This window comes from Heloderma suspectum, chromosome 7 (genome assembly GCF_057233095.1).
Source record: "Heloderma suspectum isolate Gila_16-S chromosome 7, 16-S_ref, whole genome shotgun sequence".
Taxonomy (NCBI): domain Eukaryota; kingdom Metazoa; phylum Chordata; class Lepidosauria; order Squamata; family Helodermatidae; genus Heloderma; species Heloderma suspectum.
Genome location: NC_139464.1, coordinates 110,953,593 through 110,973,245, shown reverse-complemented (window position 1 = coordinate 110,973,245; position 19,653 = coordinate 110,953,593). Strand labels below are relative to the sequence as shown.

General features: G+C 42.4%; 1 protein-coding gene across 3 annotated transcripts in view; it reads left to right on the top strand.

The window, feature by feature from the left end:
* The window catches only part of STK38L (serine/threonine kinase 38 like), a 55,234-nt gene extending 39,213 nt beyond the window's left edge, over positions 1-16,021 (top strand). For 2 of the 3 annotated variants that reach the window (XM_084811102.1, XM_084811101.1), the window contains 7 exons: positions 2,415-2,517; positions 3,110-3,171; positions 3,417-3,534; positions 4,170-4,293; positions 9,682-9,777; positions 10,853-10,944; positions 13,345-15,989. In XM_084811102.1, coding sequence (XP_084667228.1) covers positions 2,415-2,517; positions 3,110-3,171; positions 3,417-3,534; positions 4,170-4,293; positions 9,682-9,777; positions 10,853-10,944; positions 13,345-13,472 — 723 coding nt within the window. In that variant the 3' untranslated portion in view covers positions 13,473-15,989. Of the gene's footprint in view, positions 1-2,414; positions 2,518-3,109; positions 3,172-3,416; positions 3,535-4,169; positions 4,294-9,681; positions 9,778-10,852; positions 10,945-13,344 lie in introns of all 3 variants that reach the window. The other variant, XM_084811100.1, reaches the window with a different exon arrangement.
* The last annotated feature ends 3,632 nt before the right edge of the window (positions 16,022-19,653 follow it).

The window sequence follows — 19,653 nt, the reverse complement described above, 5'->3', positions numbered from 1 at the left end:
TAATATGATACCGCACTGCGTGTTGTACAGCAAGCAAGCCCAATATGAGGCATCTTTGGGGTCTTGGAAGGGGCAAAGGTGGGCGAGGTGCTGCTGTGCCCCCTGGCAGGGTTACTGTATTTTCTGCCTCTGTCTGTCCAGCAGGCAATGGTCATTGCTCTTTGTTCAAGTCAATGTGCCCACCGGCAGAGTTGCTGTCTGTCTGTTGCTTCCTGCCTACCAGCCAGTGTTTTCCCAGGCAATTCAGCCAAAGAGACCCTGAGGTTATTACCTGTGAATAAGGAAGTAGTACTAGGGGAAAGGGGTTATTTACACCTCAACGAAACCTACAGCAGAGTTTAGGGATAGTGACCTTCCCACCGCTTCAACGCCTAACTTAATTATCCCTTTATGAACTTTGGTTTGAGTTTCTGAGAAAAGCACATTTTACCTGCTCCTTGCAAAAAAAAACTAGCAGGCCAAACTGTCTGAGATTTGGCAGGTGGGATGCCCTCCAAGGGGGCTGTGTGTTCCCCAACTTTCATGCACTTCTTTGCAAGCAGCGAAAAGTTATAGCACTTTGTTCTGAGAGATTTCCTTGAAAAATCAAATTTCACTTGCACCTAGCACAAAAACTACTGGGCTAAATTGCCTGAAATTTGGCAGGTGGACACCCCTCCAGAGGGGCTAAGAGTTCCCCAAATTTCATGTATGTATCCTGAAAAGTGGAAAAAGTTACAACCATTTGTGTTTTCCCATGCAAGTCAATGTGAAAATGCCAGAAACAAGTGATTTGGATGTCCTCACTTCAGATTCGGATCTGAGTCGAAGTGGATGGGGGATTGGTTCAAAGCAAAGCGAGGCTGCTTTGGAAGGTCCGAAGTGGCGTCCGAAGCAAAGCAGGGGTCTGTGCACAGCCCTACTGTTAATGCTGGAGAAAAGCAGTTGTAAAAACAAGCTCCTCCTAACTCCCGTAATTAAAGTTCTGAAGTTCTGATACATCAATAAGCCTTAAAACTTTCATTGCACCAACTGAAAACTATTAAAGTCTTCTTTTTGCAAGGATTGTTGTGGGATGTGTTTAGATGGATTTCTGTGTACCAACTGCATACTTTACGGAAATGTGATACAAAAGGTCTTTGGTTTTATGTGGTTTGTAATTGTGTTTTCAGGTTTATGGTCAGTGTTTTTAGTCCACACTTGGGAGGGAAGGGTTTGACCGAAGGGGAGTGGGATAGTAGAATTGAAAAAGCAGGGAGGTGCAGAGGCTTAGCCATGGGAAGGGCTCATAGGTATGCTTAAATTTCCGATGCCTGACCATTGGTTGCTTTACCAGGAGATCCAAGAGCTTGGTGACTGGATCCCAAAGATGGGCACAGACAGGGGTATGCCCTGTAGTTCCAATCCCACTGGAGAAAAAGCAAATTATTTGCTAAGACTTACATTTGTACCAGTGTGGATGAAAAGCACATGGCTGAGACTTTTTCCAGCCCTGCTCCTACATCAGCAACATGGCCTCTGTCCGTTCATGCCACCAGCACTCCCAGACACTCACTTAACTTGGTTATAGGACTGAAGCCCTGTCCTTAGCAAAAGCATATATTTTCGATGTTAACCTGCAGAAGGCTTAAGATAAGTCATCCTCATCTGTCAGGACTGTTCACAGCACCGTTGCAGTTAGCAGTGATTATGTATTGTTGCAATCTGCAACTCGTAGGCCAAAACATCTGGAGGGCCACAAGTTGCCCATCCCTGTACTACATACTGTATTCTGAGGAACATTTGCATTAAACAGGAAACGAGAACAGGAGGAGGTACCCAGCAGTATGGGTTTTTTTTTTGCTGTTATCTTTGCTGCCCTTTTGGATTAGCAGCAATCGGTATAGGGTTCAGCAAAGCCCAATGTTATGTGTAGGTGTTTAGTGTTGAACTACCACATCAGGCACTTGTAAGAATGTTTTGGACAGAATCCAAAGGGCCTCATGCAGCCTTTCCAGTGCTTCTTACTTTCTTTCCCTTGAAATGCTGCTCCTGAAGGTTGGGGCAGAGGGCCTTCCGGACTGCAACTGCATGGAAACTGCATTTGGAAGTACAAATCAGTCCCTGTGTATTTGGAAGTGCTTCAGGTGCTCGTGAACACACGCTGCTATCTGGATTGCACTCCATGCCTGGAAGCACCATTATTTTCCTCCTTCCTAACCCATTCCTTTTCCCTGTACCTCAAGTAATAGCACAAATCATTTCTTCCTATGTTGGCTTATTCACCATATGTGGAAATCAGCCTATTGAATGAAAAATTATGTCTCCTTTTATATCACTCTTTTTTATTGGAATTATCCTCTAGTTCTGAATTGGGTAGTTTAACTACAGTCTTGCAATTTAAGCTTTCTCAGAATTTCAGGTAGCTAAGCTCAAGTAATGTTTTCTTTCTGCAGGGCCATGTAAAACTCTCTGATTTTGGACTATGCACAGGTTTAAAGAAAGCTCACCGGACTGAATTCTACAGAACCCTTACACACAATCCACCAAATGACTTCTGTAAGTATGGCATGTTCTGCCCTGGATTGTTCCGAACTCCCTCAGAAGTCTTGATTGTTATACCTTACAGGTGGGGCCTGCTAAATTTAATAAATGCCTGACTCATTTGTCAGAACATCTTTTTGGAAGAGGACAAAGTCAACAGAAAATCTGTAGAAGGAATAATGTCAGCTCTTCCTTTAGAAATTGGACTGGACCTGATGCGGAATTCGCCTGGGTTCAACAGAACATTGTGCTCTGTCAGCTGAGGCATACACTCAGGCACTGATAGATAAGAATTTTGAACTGAGCCCTTGTAAATCAGACGATCTACAGATGGCAGCAGGATGAGGTGGTAGATTTGACTGTCCCACTTCAAACTGCAGGGAGGAGATTTTGGGTTGCTGTTTTCCATTTTGGGGTGCTGTTTTCCATTTTTAAAAAATATATCCCTGGAAGTAAAAAACAAACATACTAGTGCAGTTCGAGATTAAATCATGCCAAAGCAATTCCCGTCCTGCAGAGGTAACACTGGAATCGAGCCTTAGCTAAATGTTTCTTGTGCTGTTAAAATTGAAGAAGTTCATTTAGATCTGTTTGTTTTGTGAACCAGCATTTCAGAATATGAACTCTAAGAGAAAAGCAGAAACATGGAAAAAGAACAGGCGACAGCTGGTAAGTACCTTTCTGGAGAGCTGTGTTAAATGTTCTGAGTTCTTTCTGCAAACTTTTTTCAGCATGAGAGCCTCTTGCTGTAAATTCACGCTCCACTTGGATGTACTTGTTGCCCTGTCACATCTCAATCAGGAATAAGGGATGGCCAGTGAATGATTCTGCATTTCTTTCCTACTGAAGATAGGATATTGTTGGAAAACTTAAGTGTTGGCTAAATCTCTCTCTTAAAAACACCTTGTTTTCAGGCCTATTCTACCGTTGGGACCCCAGATTATATTGCTCCAGAAGTTTTCATGCAAACGGGTTACAACAAATTATGTGACTGGTGGTCTTTGGGAGTGATTATGTATGAAATGCTAATAGGTAAGAACAAGTGGGACTTGCAAGAAAAGGTTGCCATGTCGAATGCGTCTGTTCAGGCTTCCAGCCACTCCATTCCATTCTCCTGCTCCTGGTTTTTCATGTCTCCACACACACACACACACACACACACACTCACACACATTCAGTCAGCATTCTGCTCCCACTGAGCATGCTCAGTCCTCATTGGGCTGTTTTGTGGGAGGTTTGCCCCTCATTTTTTTTTTGGTAATTCTTTTTTGTACGTCCGCAAACCTCAGGGTTCCCCCAAGCATACTAATACCTCCACCTTGTATTTGGGTGTAGCCATCTTGGGTAAATAAGGACTGGAGATCACACAAAGTCACTATTGGTATGAGTGATTCTGGGTATTCTTCATTTTGATTTTGATTTCTAAGGAGAATATTTTTTTTCTTTTTGTGTTGAGGATTCTGGTGAGAGAGCCAAGGAAAGAACTTCAGAATTAATATAAGGTCCTATATCAGGTTTTTGCCAGTTCCTGTACTGTAATGTAAGGTTGAGGTTCAAATAGCTCCCAAGTAGAAGACAGAATATTCTCAGGTGCCTAAAAAATTTTGTATTATGCCCTTCAAAGTTCAAATAGCTCCAACATCTTGATTTTTTAAATATTTCTACAGGTTATCCCCCTTTCTGCTCTGAAACACCACAGGAAACGTATAGGAAAGTTATGAATTGGAAAGAGACCCTAGTATTTCCACCTGAGGTGCCCATTTCAGAAAAAGCCAAGGACTTAATTCTAAAGTGAGTAGATAATCTTCTGAATTTTTGAAATGCTCTTCCATTGCCTTTTCCTGCATGTGGAGCAAACACAATGGCACATAGTTGTATTAACACTAGACTTGTAATCTAGGGCATCCTCCGCAACTACCTCAGTAGAATGGGAGTCACTGCCATGTAGACCCCAAATTTAAATGGGACAGGCTGCTAGCGTTGCTTCCTTCCATGACAGAATCACTCTTGATGGAAACTGGGATGATAGAATGTAAGGCTACTGAATTGGCAGCCCTCCCTCACGAATTCAGGCATTCAACATTGCCTCAGTGGCAAATGGGGAAGTATGTCCAACAGCCAGGCGAACAGCACCATGGGAGAGAGGCAAACTCAGGGAAAGGGCCCAAAGAAGAGGTTAAATGGGCATTCGTAGGGGAGAGGAGGCCAGTAATTGAGGGGTTAAGGAGTTGAGCCCAGGGAGAAGAGCTCAGACTCCACGCTATAAACCAGTGGGCCACACCTAAGGGGAGAGTGTTTGGATAGAAGGAGAAGTAGGGAATGAGGGAGAGAGACTTGGCAGAGGAAGAGGATGTGCAAGAAGTACAAGGGCTGTGAGCCAGGGAGTGGCACTCGAAGGAGAGGTGTGCTGAGACACAGCCAGCCTGGAAAACACTGCAGATGCTAATATCCAGGAGGCTACCAGAAGTGGAAGTAGCCAGAAACCTGGGAGGAGGCATTCTCCCAATCCATTTGGGCCAGGATTGCCCATCTCTTAAAGGGCTGGCAGTACTCCCAACTATGAATTGAGGGTGACTAGAGGAAAATGGCAGGAGGAAATAACCCAATGCTCGCACCTGTATGATTGTGGACAATAAAGCACTATTCTGGAAATCTGCGTTTTGAGACTTTTGTGAAAAGATGACAGAGTGGCCCCCTATGATGTGAAGCCCTTCTAGGCAGCCCAGCAATGACAGGGATGTTGCTCACATTTAGCAACATCAGTGTGGATGTTTCTGGTATTTCCAAATGGTTCTGCATTTTAAGCATTTTACCCCACTTTTCAGCCAAAAGGCTCCCAAAATGGGTTTCATAAGATCATTAAAAACAAGAACAAGCAAGACAGTCCTTGCCCATAGGCTTGCAATCTAAATGACATGACGCAAAAGGAAAAAGGGATAGAGGAGGAGCTCTTAAAGTTAGAGTTGTTATTATGAGAAGTTCAAAGAGTGGAGGATCCAAATGGACCTGGTCTCTCAGGAGAGCTAATGGAGTGGGCCCTGCTGTCCCATTTCTCCCTCTGCTACAGCCAGGTCCCAGATGCTGGGGACAAGGAATACGAGATTATTCTCAATTTTCCTCTGTCTGTAGGTTTCCCATCTGGTTGGCCATTATTGTATAGGTTCAATAAGAACACCTAATGCTCCTAGCGCATGAAATGGCAACCAGCGCCGGTGGGAATAAATAATTATATTTGGTACGTGATTCCCAACATGTTTCAAACTTAGATGAGTTCTTCAGGGGAAAAGATATTCAGCATGAGAAAATTCTATGAAATTCTTAATACAGTTAAGAAAAAATTGGCTAGCCTTGGCCTGATCCAGCATAGGCAGTCTTTCTGTTCTTGTGTAACACAGGAGAGGAATGGGAGATGCTAGGGTAACAAAGAATGATTTTGCACCAATATCAGTGCAGGAAGGAATAAAGAACTTAACCCCAGCTTAATCATCCAGGACTAATTTTAAGGGCGTTTCCACACACTCATAATTTTTGATTTAAAATATAGTTGTGCATATCCACATACCTTCCCTCAAGATTGTGTTTCAGTTGGGGGATATCGCACTTTTCCAGTACCCAGCGTGTAATATTTTTCCCAAGGAAAATGCTATTCTCCTTCCCCATCCCCAGCAGCCAGGAATGCATTCAGTTTCGTAATGATTGGAGGCTATGCACTCCTGCATTATGGAACACCAAAGTGAAATGAAATTAGCAAAGTGTCAAGGCAAAGCTGGGGGTGAATTAGTAAAGCTGTATTGAATGTTTATAGGTTTAAATTTGTTTGTGGAAAAAATAGATGGGGGTTGAAACCCCCATCTTCCACATTTTTGGTGTCAGCTCAGTGCTTGACTATCATTACTTGTATACATGCATGACTTACAGAGGATCTTCCTGGCAGTAACTATGTAGTACAATTGCCTATTTCTCTGTGGGACCGGGATGCAAGGATTAGATGAATGGCTGATGACAATAGGAGGGCTTTTCACAGTGGCCGGTCCAGGCTTGCTGCAAAGTATGGTGATACAGTAAAGCTGGTCCATCCTGCCACTCATGTTGCCCAGCAACAGGAGTTGCAGCGGGCTGTTCATGGCCATGTTTGGTCTAGAGCTCAAATGGGTAGAGAGGAAATGGCATTTTGTCAAGATCTAGCACAACCTGGTACGGAGCATCCTTCAATTCCTGGTTGCGCTTGGCCTGAAGTGCTGCTCTGAGCTGTCTCATTCTCTGCCTTTCTGGGGGTTGTCTTCACGTCTTCAGCCAGTTTCTCTCCTTTCCCAGGAAGTGTGTTGAGTGCTCCTCCTTTCACCTCTAATTCTAATGGGTCCTCTAGTTTTGGTGGGGCAAGGGAGATCTAAAAGCCCCACTTTCTGGGACTCCACGTTCTTGCAGTTGTTTTCTCCCTTCTTTTATCTGGCTGCTAATAGACGAAGTTTTTTAGCTTACCAGTGTTTGGTGCTTATTAAATAGTCAATCATAAAGGGACTGCCATGCCAGAGAGTTGGCTTACTTTGCTTCATGCTGCCATGTAAGAGAGCGCGCTTCTGTGCTGGAAATTTACAGGTAGTAAATTGGTCTGAATTTTGAGATAATGAAACTGAGTTTTTATATTTGTGTTCTGGGCCACCGGCCTACTAAAACCAGGCACTCCTTCTAAGTATTTTGTTAACGTTTAAGAAGGATGGAAGAAGGTATAAGAGTCCACAGGCATGATATAGAAACACACTTCACAGGAAGCTACCTTAAGACCATCAGAACATTGTCCTTCTAGTTCAGTATCTAGTTCAGTATTGCCTACCTTGACTGGCAGCACAGTCAGCTGCTGAAAATCTTTAACTGAAGGTACCCAGGACTGTTCCTGGGACCTTGTGTATAAAAAAAGCATGTGATCAACTCTTCAGCTACAGTTGCCAGTCATGCTACTATTTCATAATCATACTCATCGTCTTTGTTCAAATTGCATCTCCTTTTTATACCACTGTGGCTGATGCTCACAAACTGGGATGTACGGTTTCGTGTTTCACAGACTGTCAGGCGCCTTTCGTTCCATTGTCCGCTTATTGACAAAATCTGATTTTTCTCAATTTCCTGAACCATGTGTTCATGTGCACCTGTGCAAATTTGTATTTGCCCTAATGTGCACTTCTGAAAATGTGCAAATCCCCCCCAAAATGCGCATTTCATGCTTTAGCCTATGGGGGCAATGCACATTTTCAGTCAGGTCTTTTTCCTTATTTTTTACAACTAAATTCGTACAAAATTCCAGAAGGTAAAAACAAAACAAAACCCACTGGTCCACAAGTCTGTGGCATCCAAGTGACTCAGCAGAAGCCATGAGTGAGATTCATAGAAAGCTGAACTCATTTGAATCCGTTGCAGATTTCTCCAACATCCCTAGTCACAAATGACAGAGGGATTTTCTGCCCTTTCCCTTCCACACCCCTTATTGTTGTTGTTTTAATTGAGAATGAATTCCCACAATCCTGAATCACCCCTGGGTGTGTGACAAGCTAAATGCACAATATTTCGTCACTGTACCTATAATGTTTTACGGAATTTGGTGTAATGTCTAAAGACTTTCAGAAAGAACTTTAATGTTAGATATTTAAAAACTTTGCCATGGGGTGAAATTGAAATGACAGGAAGTAAGCAATTACTACGATGAAACACTCCAAAACACAACTGTGTTTTATTTTATTCTTACTGTATTTATTTATAGTATATATCCATACTTAAAGTATTTATTAGCAACTCTTCAGCCATAGCTTTCAGAACAGCTTACAAAATAAACATAAAAGTACAGTAAAAATCCAACAAGCGAAAAGGCAGAAGAATCCAGCATAAATTACTGGATTTATACAAATAGCCACAAAAAGGCCTGGAAAAATAAGGTCTTCATCTGGCACTGAAAAGAAAATAAAGATGGTGCCAGGCAAATCTCCCTGGAAAAAAAGGGGGCTACAAATGTCCAGCATGTGGTTAAAGCAGCATATAAAGAGGGAGGGGGAATAAAGTATTTTTTATTTTATAAAATTGTAATCTTCTTTGGCACTGCTGGTAATAAAAACTGGCAGTGCGCAATGCATGTATTTATCCCTATGTCCCCATTCTACATGGGGCTTCCAGTGGTTTCCCATCCAGATCATTGACCCACCCAGCCCCAGCAACTGTACAACACCAGCAGCTCCCAGACCACCCACTGGGCCCTCACTGGCAATAAATTCTGAAAGCTGACTGAACTGGGGAAGAAGAGACCTGCTTTCTTGTCCATCAAGACCCTATTAGCATGAGCTGTGATCTGGGAAGCCTTCGGTTCAAGGAACACCTCTGCCATTACCCACTAGATGACATTAGGAAAGCCACGGACTTGTTTCCACTTTATTTATGCCCAACTTTTAAATTTTGCAAAAAATTCACAAGGCAGGTTCCTACCATAAAAAATATTACAAAAACATTACATATTTTATATCAATATAAAATAGGCAGCATAAAATGAGAAAAAGCAGCATCCTTGTTCACTGAAAACATGGGAAAATAAGATTGTTTTAACTTGGTGCATTATATTGTAGCCTCAGTCCATTTGAAATGGAGATAATACTGACCATAATATTATCAGGGTTGCTATCTGGATTATGGATTTCTTTTTTAAATGTTGAAATGCACACTGTAATCCTAAACATTCTTGTTCTTAGCCCATCAGTCTTAATAGTCCATCATCAGATGTATTTATTTGCAACAAAAGGATTAGGAATATTCTGTTTTCTTTTTCAGAAAATGTCCATCACCTTTCATTTGTCTACATTGCCAGTTGTATGGGTTTGCCACCAACTGCCTCCTGTCCCCCAAGTCCTCTGGCACATCAGGAAGATTTGGGGGAGAAGCTGTTCTATTCTCATCTTCACTTAGCATGGAAAAGGTTTTTTTTAAAAAAAGTGGGATTCTCTTGCAAGTAGCACACGTCTTCCCAATTTCCTGAGAACTTGGGGTGGGGAAAGGATTTTGTGCTAGGCGTGGTGGAAGGAGCAGTCTCCTGGAGGCTGTGTTGGTCTCCATTGGGAACAAGATCTTTGGATCCCTAGTTCTGTATCTTTCATTGTTGACCACCTTGATGGTAACATTTTTTTTTTCATTTTCCCTCTCTTCCAGATTCTGCATTGATGCAGAGAACAGAATTGGTAGCAATGGGGTGGAAGAAATTAAGACTCACCCATTTTTTGAAGGTGTTGACTGGGGACATATCAGGTACAGGTGGTGAAAGATTAAAACATAGCTACAAGAGAGAGGAAGTGCATTGTCTATTCACATTCTAGAGAAGCTCACTAGAAGGTTATGATGCTAGCTTTCCGGATTGACAGGTTAATACCCTGAATACAATTTATTGCATTGGAGGTAGCGATGCATTGGAGATAGATATACAGACACATGCATATGTGGGAGTCAGTCTGTACCCTTGTTAGTTGGACCCTGGGAGTGTATCCTTGATGGGAGCAGGAAGAAAGCACCAGATAGCTGTTGACAATCTGGTGGAAGTAGCAGGGTGGGGTGAAGTGGCAAGAGAACATACCCTGTGTGTCTGGTATGCACATAAAGAGACAGAAAGATACATGCACACAGAGCTTAAAATAAAATACAGATTAATTTGAGAAAGCCACAAATGGGTTCCACAAACTAATATGCAAACTTCTAATTAGGATTCTCAAACTTCTAATTAGGATTTCATTTTTTCAGGGGAAAATGAAAAAGTCGGGGAGGGGGGCTACAGTTTTTTTGTGGGATGGGAAGAAGGAAAAGAGGAAGCTAATAGATATAAAATGCAGTATACACAGCCATTCTGAATTGGATGCTGACCCTTCTCTCTCCACTGATCCCAGCCCCAATTTGACAGTCAGGGATCACTTGCAAGCTTCTCAATTCCCTTTCTGTCAGATGAGAGCTTTGTGTGGCCAGGATACATCCCTGCCAGCTGCACTAAGCATATGAAGTAAACGCGCCTGTGAAAATGGCTGGTGAAACTTCCTAATGTTGTTTTTTTTTTTGCAGATGAAGCTGTCAACGACGGCTTCATGCAACCAAGAGTAGCATTAGTAGGCAGGGGTGGGGGATGAGTTCAATCTCAGCATTGACTGCTGGACAACAATGATTTTTAACTGTGCCTCAAGGGACTTTCTTATAAAGGAACAGAGCTTGGAAATGGCAGAGAAATGGGGGCCTTTATGGCAGTACTGCTATTGTAGACGTCTAAAAGCAAGATTACATAGTACTGTCAAATAATACAGTTGCTTATGCCGTTCACTATGATCTTTGTGTTTTGTTGTAGAGAGAGGCCAGCTGCAATCACTATAGAAATCAAAAGTATTGATGACACTTCCAATTTTGATGAATTCCCAGAATCTGATATTTTACAGCCAGGTGAGAGCACACATTAATCCAGTAGTACTCATTAAACTTGCCCATGATTTTGGGAGTGAGGGGTTATCTCAAAGCTTTGTTTTGATTATGCTGGTGGTTACTTCTTACCTTATAGTTTGGCAGGCCACTTGTAGGTCTGTGTTGTGTGGGGGGAGTGTCATGCATTCCACAGCACTGCTGTGTCTGCATAACATGAAGCAGCCGTCACTGGAAATGTTGCACAGCTCAGAGCATTCTACATTGAAATGCACTAACGGGACGAGTATTATCGACAGCTGACTGAGTAAGCTGTCCTGATATTACAGATGCCAGTGCATGCAGAAGTGTTTCTACATGCTGAACACACCTGATGGAGGAGACAGAGGAACTTTAGCTTCTTTAGATTTAATTGTATAAAGGAAAATGGTTTAGAAAGTTGTAAAACGATTAAAATAAAATGAAGAGGAGGAAAGAAAGAGTTAAAGAACTGAGGAGGTGGGACAAGGGAAGCAGAGGTGCTTTGAGTAAGAGTTGGAACAGGCAGTAGTCGGAAGGGGAAAGGGAGGAGTCTGAGAGAGAATGGCTCAAGAGGAAACCTGCAAAAGTATGAAGTCCACACCTTGATTTTAATCAACGAGCCAAATATTTGGCTGCAACTTCTAGTTAGCAAAAATCGGACCTTTTCAGTAGTATGCAGGATGCTGCACCAAAGTGACACATATTAGCCTTATGAACTTGTGATCGAAGTAACAGACAAAAGAACAAAGGGGAGAAGACAGACTGACTGAAGAGTGAACTGGGCAGGATGCCAGAGAACTGAACTGCTAGCAGACTGCCCAGTGAAAGTGATAAGTGAAGGGAGGAAGGGGCTGCCCTAACTCCCACCAGTGTAGGCAGGGACAAAAGGTTACTTGGGTGGAACACCAGGCCAATGCAGCCTGTGCAGGGGACTCCCAGATCTTGCAGGACACCCCTAGGGTTTAAGAAATAAGGGTCTAAGCTGGCACCTTCAGCTTCAAAGTCCTAGACCTTAAACAGCAATAATCAAGATGAAAGCTCTGGGCTTAGTACCAAGGCAGGAAGGCCTGGCGTGCTAAACGACTGAACAACAACAAAAGTTTATTTATGAAAAGGAAAAGGGATAACTGACAACAAAAAACCCCAGTCTTTGGAAAGAGTACTTACAAGGCAAAATAACAAAGCTGACTAGACCTGTGTATATACACCAAGACATGGGTCTTCAGTAAAACAGGACTGCAGAAACCAGCGGACAAGGGAAAGGGCCAAGATGATGGGCAGCTGTAGCATGCCCCCCCCTGGTTTTATACCCAGAAATCCTTAGCAAAGCTAAGGTGATTCTTATTAGCCAGTTACAAGCTAACTGAAGCAGTTTTCTTCTGCTGGGAGGGGAGTAGAAAGTTCCCACAAACACTCAGCTGAACTCATTCAGCCTGATTAGTAGTAGTGCTGTTGTGGCTTTGAAGTCGTGGACAGTACGAGATTACACACATGGCCACGGGCTCAGCCTCATGGAATGGAACTTTACAGGCTGCTGAGACACAGAAGGAAAATGGATTTCTTGACATGACACAAAGATGTTCTTGGAAAGGCTTTGTGGAAAAAATTCTATGGGAAGGGGTGTAAGGGAGAAATGGTGATGTCTAGAAAGAGGAGACTTACCTAGGCCTAAGGAGCAACCTGTAAAAAGCTGTAAGAAGATCGGAGTCAGAAAAGATACTGGAACAGGAGGAGGTAGGATAATAACAAATGATAAGTTGGAACAAGAGAGATACAAGGAAAGAAGATAAAAATGATATAGGTAGAGTGAACAATGTAAAGACTTAACCTGTAACACCTTCTGGTCAAAAAAACATTTTCCTTTTAAGGCCCATTTAAGAACGAAGTTTAGGTTACATGGGTTACTCACCCATATTTCCTTGCTATCTGAGTTGTCTGTTTCTTGCTCCTAGGTTGATCCTTGTAGACTTCAGAAGTATTTGATTTGAAGGGGCCAGGGGTGGATGTGATTCCCCTTAGCAGGCCAGATTTGGCCTAGGGGCCTTCAGCTAGCAAATCCTACAGCAAGAGCTAGGTGTTTGGAGATAATATATTTAAAAGAACAAGGTAGTGCAGATAATTAAGAAAAGGGGATACTGGGGTTAAAGCAATATGGATGAAAAAGACGTTATCCCAAGCATACTTCTGATGGAGTCCTGGGTTTTCTGTGTGTTTAGTTACGCTGTTAGTTCACCTTCAGATCCCAGGCAAAGTCTATCATATGCTGTACCATTTACCAGGATGATTTAAAAGTCCATATTCCTCTTATACAATGCTGATGACTGAGGTTTTTTGAATTTAACTTGTCATTGCTTGGAACTAGTGTGCATGTGCATATTTAAAACCTTTATTTTTGCATTCTAGTGCCAAACACCACAGAACCTGACTACAAGTCCAAAGACTGGGTTTTCCTTAATTATACCTACAAGAGGTTTGAAGGGCTAACTCAGCGTGGAACCATCCCTTCTTACATGAAAGCAGGAAAGTTGTGAAACACAGCAGAAATAAATCATAAATAAGAACTCAGGTAGCTGCTGCATCACCAAGACCCGCTTGGCCTAGGTCTCGATACACTGAAATAGTCACACAGACAGACTGGTGCACATTGACTTCACCGAAAAATTAGGAAATTCTACCGGATTAGGATTTCTAAGACTACTACAAGAATTAGTTGGCAGTGCCAGCTGGCTTTTTTTTTCTTTTTTTTCCTTTTTTTTTAATAGTGAATATTTTTGTTAACTTTATTATAACAAAGGTACTGGAATAAAAAAAAAAAACAGAATGGACATCCTCTTTGTATCTGCACTGCGTATGTGTCTGTATAAAGGTCAATTATGCCTCTGTTTGTACTGTAATGTCTCTAATTTGCCCAGGGGTTAAAAACATATTGCATATGTAAGAAGCGACATTGTCTGTTTCTCAGCAGTGTTGCCCCATCATGTATTAATTAACCTGGGCAAGGTTTTAGATATACAGTATAAAAACTGGAAGCCACTTTTTGTAATGTTCCTACAGATGATGTGTAGTGACATATGAAGTTGTCATGGAGCTACATAGAAAAAACCTAGTCCAAACTAGCTATTTTTAAAGGTTATTCTCTGCGCTTAATGGCTTATGCTCTAGCTCAGGGGTCCTGGGTATAACCTTAAAGATAAGTTGTACTTCTGATTGCAGCTGGTAGTCTAACTGGTGTAGAACTGGGATCTGTGACACAGTGTATTTAGCATAATAAACCTCTGTTAAGAGAGTTGCAATTCTTTATTTTCAGGGGGAGCAATGGCACTGTAGTTAAATTAAAAAATAATTAAACTTCAGCTTCCAGCCAGGAACATTTAGAAAAGAAAAAAAGTTGGGACAGTGATAGACTAAACAGCAGAGAAAATGCTTTTGAAAATCGATTAACAACATATCTCTTGCTTATTTAATTTTCTTCCCTCCTCCTGAATTAATTTTCCTGTGATGGTTTGTGCCATTTTATTCTCCTCTGAGTACCAAAGATCCTGAAATGGCTTGATTGCAAATGTATTCAGTTCTGTTTTCAAGACGTATATGTGGTTCACTTCTTTTCAAATGGGGTATGAAGAAGGATGAAGGCCTTTACTCACATGTTCTGAAACTGTTGGATTAATTCTTCTGAACTGAAAAATTGGAGATGATTACCAACTCATTGAGGCAAGGGTTGGATTGACTAATTGTTTGGATTTGGGGTATGTTTTAAATCACCATGGATTAGAGCTGAACTACAAAATTGGAAATATGTGGCACCATTTTTCTGGTAAGTATACCACTTCAGAAGGCAGGGTGGTGTACAAGCTGCATCTTCCAAATTAAAGGCAAAAGAAGGAGGGAAGCTCCTGCACGTAAACATTAGCAGCATGCTGGGGAAAAGATGAGCAGCATATCTTTTCCCTGACATCCTAGCTTTCTACAGGCAAGGAGCTTTCATTGAAGGTACTGCCAAACATGCAAGCTTCCATGTCCACCACCACCCCCGTCTGCCTTTTGAAGTCATACAATCCCAGGAAACTTGTACAAGAAATAATATTTTATGTGTGGAAATGATCCAGCATCAACCAATGTTGCCAGCATTCAGAATCTAATAATAATGCTAGAGCAAGTACCCTACTAATCTTGTTTTGCTAGAGACAAACTAAGGTAATTTTTTGTTTTTATAGGTAGGTTACTCAAAACTACAGTCATTGGATACAGTATGGGAGAAAAGGTTGCAGTGTTAATTAAAGTTAATCTTAAGGATGGATTGCAGAAGGCTACATACCCTGCTTGGACCCATGGTTAAAGTCACAGTTTTATTTCAGTTTTGTAAGGTGGCTAGCACACTGTCCATGACTTGAACATGTTACAGCCTTGATCAGAAACTAGTTTTTCTGGAAGGCTACTTTAAAGGAAGGCGCAGGGGACGGCATGCCTGTCCACCACTACCATTCTTCAAAGGGGGCTGCTGGTAAATCCCTATAGCCACCACTCCTTCCATGCACCTCTCTTGCTTTTGGGTTGGCTGCTGGGAACTGGAATGGGGTCCTTGGGGATCATATATGGCCTGGCCAGGGGCAGGGGTGTCTGCTTGCTGACCTTACATTATGGAAAAGTTAAAGACTGGCTGTGTGCATCTCTCATTTTGTTTCTACAAGGCTAGTATCCTCAGCAGTCTGAAGCCCTTAAAAGGATACAGAAAACCTTGTGATGGGTTTCTATTTTTGGTCTTTGATTTATTTTTCTCTTTAACAAATGTACACAGCTCTTCCCCAGTAAGTAGTCAGTACTTCAAAAGTGCTCTATACTTTCTGAACATTTAAGCAGACTGTACCTTGACCTTGTTTAACGTTGATTACATTTCAAAAGTTCACTTTAAGAATTAAATGGCAACTGTATCTTTTTTTTTAATATACAAATTCATTAGCTGAGGTTCTGGAAAAGTTACAATAGAAAGCATTATAAAGATTTATATAAGGCTTTTTACAGCATATTAAATAAACATGGCATTCTTTTGTAAAGTTGTGTTTTGTAAAATATGTTAACACTTTGGGTTTGTTGTTTTGCACTGTGAGACTTTAGAGTTTCCTGTTGTGTATTTCCCTTCTAGGTTTGTCGAAAGATCTTGTGTCCCCAAAGAACTGTCTTTTCAGTTAAAATAATTTTTGCCATAATAGATACATGACTGTAGTTCAAAATGGTATTTGTTCTTAAAATTATCAATATTTTTCAGTAGGTTCATAAATAATCATGCCTTTTGGTAGATCAACGTTTAATAGGTTTTCCTCATGGGTTTATACCCTCCCTCAGCTTCTGAAAGTGTATCATTCCTGTCACTAAGCAGAAGCACAGCAGGTAACAAAAGTTGCTGTTCCGCCCAACTGAGTGGTCTAGATGAAAATGCCAAGGTATTTTAGTGTGGGACTCAGGGCAATGCTGTTTTCCTTAAAAGGAACATCTTTGAACAATGGCAGTGCAGTGTTTTGAAATGAAAGCCAAACTACTTGCTCAAAAATATATGGTATGGCCCCACAAAGCGTGTCCTACTTTGGAATGCAGTTTCCGAGGTTATATAGTTGACTACTCTCCCATCCACACATCAAAAATTCTGCCCGTGGGAAGGAAGATAAATTATAACTGGACATGTTTGTTTTGTATACCCAGTGCACTCTTTAAATGGAAGAGCATTTGAGTGAATTCTTTCATTGCTTCTGGAAGCTGGACTGGTTAGCCTTTGTACTGAGCTTCTGGTAAATTTATTTATTTAAACTATTTCTTGGCCACCTTTCAGGGCAGAAGCCTTCCCAAAGCGACTTATAGCAATAAAATGCATAGAACCGTTAAGGTATTAAAAGCTATAGAAACAAACACAATATAATAGCAATAAGAAGAATAAAAGCCAACAATAAAACCAGCAGCAGCAACAACAGTGGTCATATCATGAGAAGGCCACAGTAAAATAATAAGTTTAAGTTTCCAAGGCCTTCTTAAAAGCCTGCAATAATGGAGCATGGCGGACCTCTGATGGCAACTTGTTCCAAAGGTGTGGGGCTACTGAAGAGAAGGCTCTTTCATGTGTGGTCACCCACCTATCTACTCTCACAGGTGGGCAGATGAGAAGGGCCTCTCTTGCTGATCTTAAAATGTGGGCAGGCTGATATGTGTGAAGACGGTCCTTCAAGTAACTTGGTCCCAAGCCTTTTAAGGCTTTAAAGGTCAAAGCAAGCACTTTACATGGAGCTCGGAAACGCAGCAGCAGCCAGCACAGTATAGGCGTTATATGATTGAATCGAATCACCCCCACCCACACTTGGGCGGATGCATTCTGCAGTAGCTGAAGTTTCTGAACCATCTTCAAAGGCAGCCCCATGTACAGTTCATTACAGTAGTCCAGCCTGAACATCACTAGTGCATGGATAACTGAGGCAAGGTCTGTCTTCTCCAGATAGGGCTGCAGCTGGTGTACCAACCTAAGCTGGACATTCCTGGACACAGCAACCACCTGGGTTTCCTCAGTTAGCTCAGAGTCCACAAGGACTAGTCTTTTAGGGGGAGTGCAACCCCATTTAAGACCAGATGTAAATATCTATCCAAAGTAGTTGGTTTCCCAACCCACAGTACCTTCATCTTCTCTGGATTAAGTTAACCTTCATCAATCCCAAAACAGCCTCCCTGGGGTGTGCAGATGGAAACGAGGTAGAGCTGAGTATCATCCTCATACTCATAGAATCATAGAATAGTAGGGTTGGAAGGGGCCTACAAGGCCATCGAGTCCAACCCCCTGCTCAATGCAGGAATCCAAGTCAGAGCATCCCTGACAAATGGCTGTCCAGCCTCATCTTGAAGGCCTCCAGTGTGGGAGAGCCCACCACCTCCCCAGGTAATTGGTTCCATTGTCGTATTGCTCTTACAGTCAGGAAGTTTTTCCTGATGTTCAGCCAAAATCTGGCTTCCTGTCACTTGAGCCCATTATTCCGTGTCCTCCACCCTGGGATGATCAAGAAGAGATCCTGGTCTTCTTCTCTGTGACAACCTTTCAAGTACTCGAAGAGTGCTATCATATCACTCCTCAGTCTTCTCTTCTCCAGGCTAAACATGCCCAGTTCTTTCAGTCTCTCTTCATAGGGCTTTGTTTCCAGTCCCCTAATCATCTTTGTTGCTCTCCTCTGAACCCTCTCCAGTTTGTCTGCATCCTTCTTAAAGTGTGGCGCCCAGAACTGGACACAGTACTCCAGATGAGGCCTAACCAGTGCTGAGTAGAGGGGAACTAGTACTTCCCGGGATTTGGAAGCTGTTGTTGTTGTTCAGTCGTTCAGTCGTGTCTGACTCTTCGTGACCCCATGGACCATAGCACGCCAGGCCTTCCTGTCCTGCGCTCTCTCCCGGAGCGTGCTCAAGTTCATATTCATTGCATCCGTGATGCTATCTAGCCATCTCATCCTCTGCCGTCCCCTTCTCCTTTTGCCTTCAGTCTTTCCCAGCATCAGGGTCTTTTCCAGGGAGTTTTCTCTTCGCATTAGGTGGCCAAAATATTGGAGCTTCAGCTTCAGTATCTGTCCTTCCAATGAGCACTCAGGGTTGATTTCCTTTAGGATGGACTGATTTGACCTCCTTGCAGTCCAGGGGACTCGTAAGAGTCTTCTCCAGCACCACAGTTCGAAAGCATCAATTCTTCGGCGCTCAGCCTTCCTTATAGTCCAGCTCTCACAGCCATACATTACTACTGGGAAAACCATAGCTTTGATTAGACGGACCTTTGTCGGCAAGGTGATGTCTCTGCTTCTTACTATGCTGTCTAGGTTGGCCATAGCTTTCCTCCCAAGGAGCAAGCGTCTTTTAATTTCATGGCTACAGTCACCATCTGCGGTGATCTTGGAGCCCAAGAAAGTAAAATCTGTCACTGCTTCCATTTCTTCCCCTTCTATATGCCAGGAAGTGATGGGGCCAGATGCCATGATCTTCGTTTTTTTAATGTTGAGTTTCAAACCAGCTTTTGTACTCTCCTCTTTCACCCTCAACAAGAGGCTCTTTAGATCCTCTTCGCTTTCTGCCATTAGGGTGGTATCGTCTGCATATCGGAGGTTGTTGATAATTCTCCCAGCAATCTTAATTCCGACCTCTGATTCATCCAACCCGGCATTTCTCATGATGTACTCTGCATATAAGTTAAATAAGCAGGGTGACAATATGCAGCCTTGTCGTACTCCTTTCCCAATTTTGAACCAATCGGTTGTTCCATGTCTGGTTCTGACTGTTGCTTCTTGACCCTCGTACAGGTTTCTCAGGAGACAGGTAAGGTGGTCTGGTACTCCCATCACTTTAAGAATTTGCCACAGTTTGTTGTGATCCACACAATCAAAGGCTTTAGCGTAGTCAATGAAGCAGAAATAGACGTTTTTCTGGAATTCTCTTGCTTTCTCCATGATGCAGCGAATGTTGGCGATTTGATCTCTAGTTCCTCTGCCTCTTCTAAACCCAGCTTGTACTTCCGGTAGTTCTCGGTTCGCATACTGCTGAAGCCTAGCTTGTAGGATTTTGAGCATCACCTTGCTGGCATGTGAAATGAGCGCAATTGTGCGGTAGTTTGAACACTCTTTGGCGTTGCCCTTCTTTGGAATTGGAATGTAAACTGACCTTTTCCAGTCTTGTGGCCACTGTTGAGTGTTCCAGATTTGTTGGCAT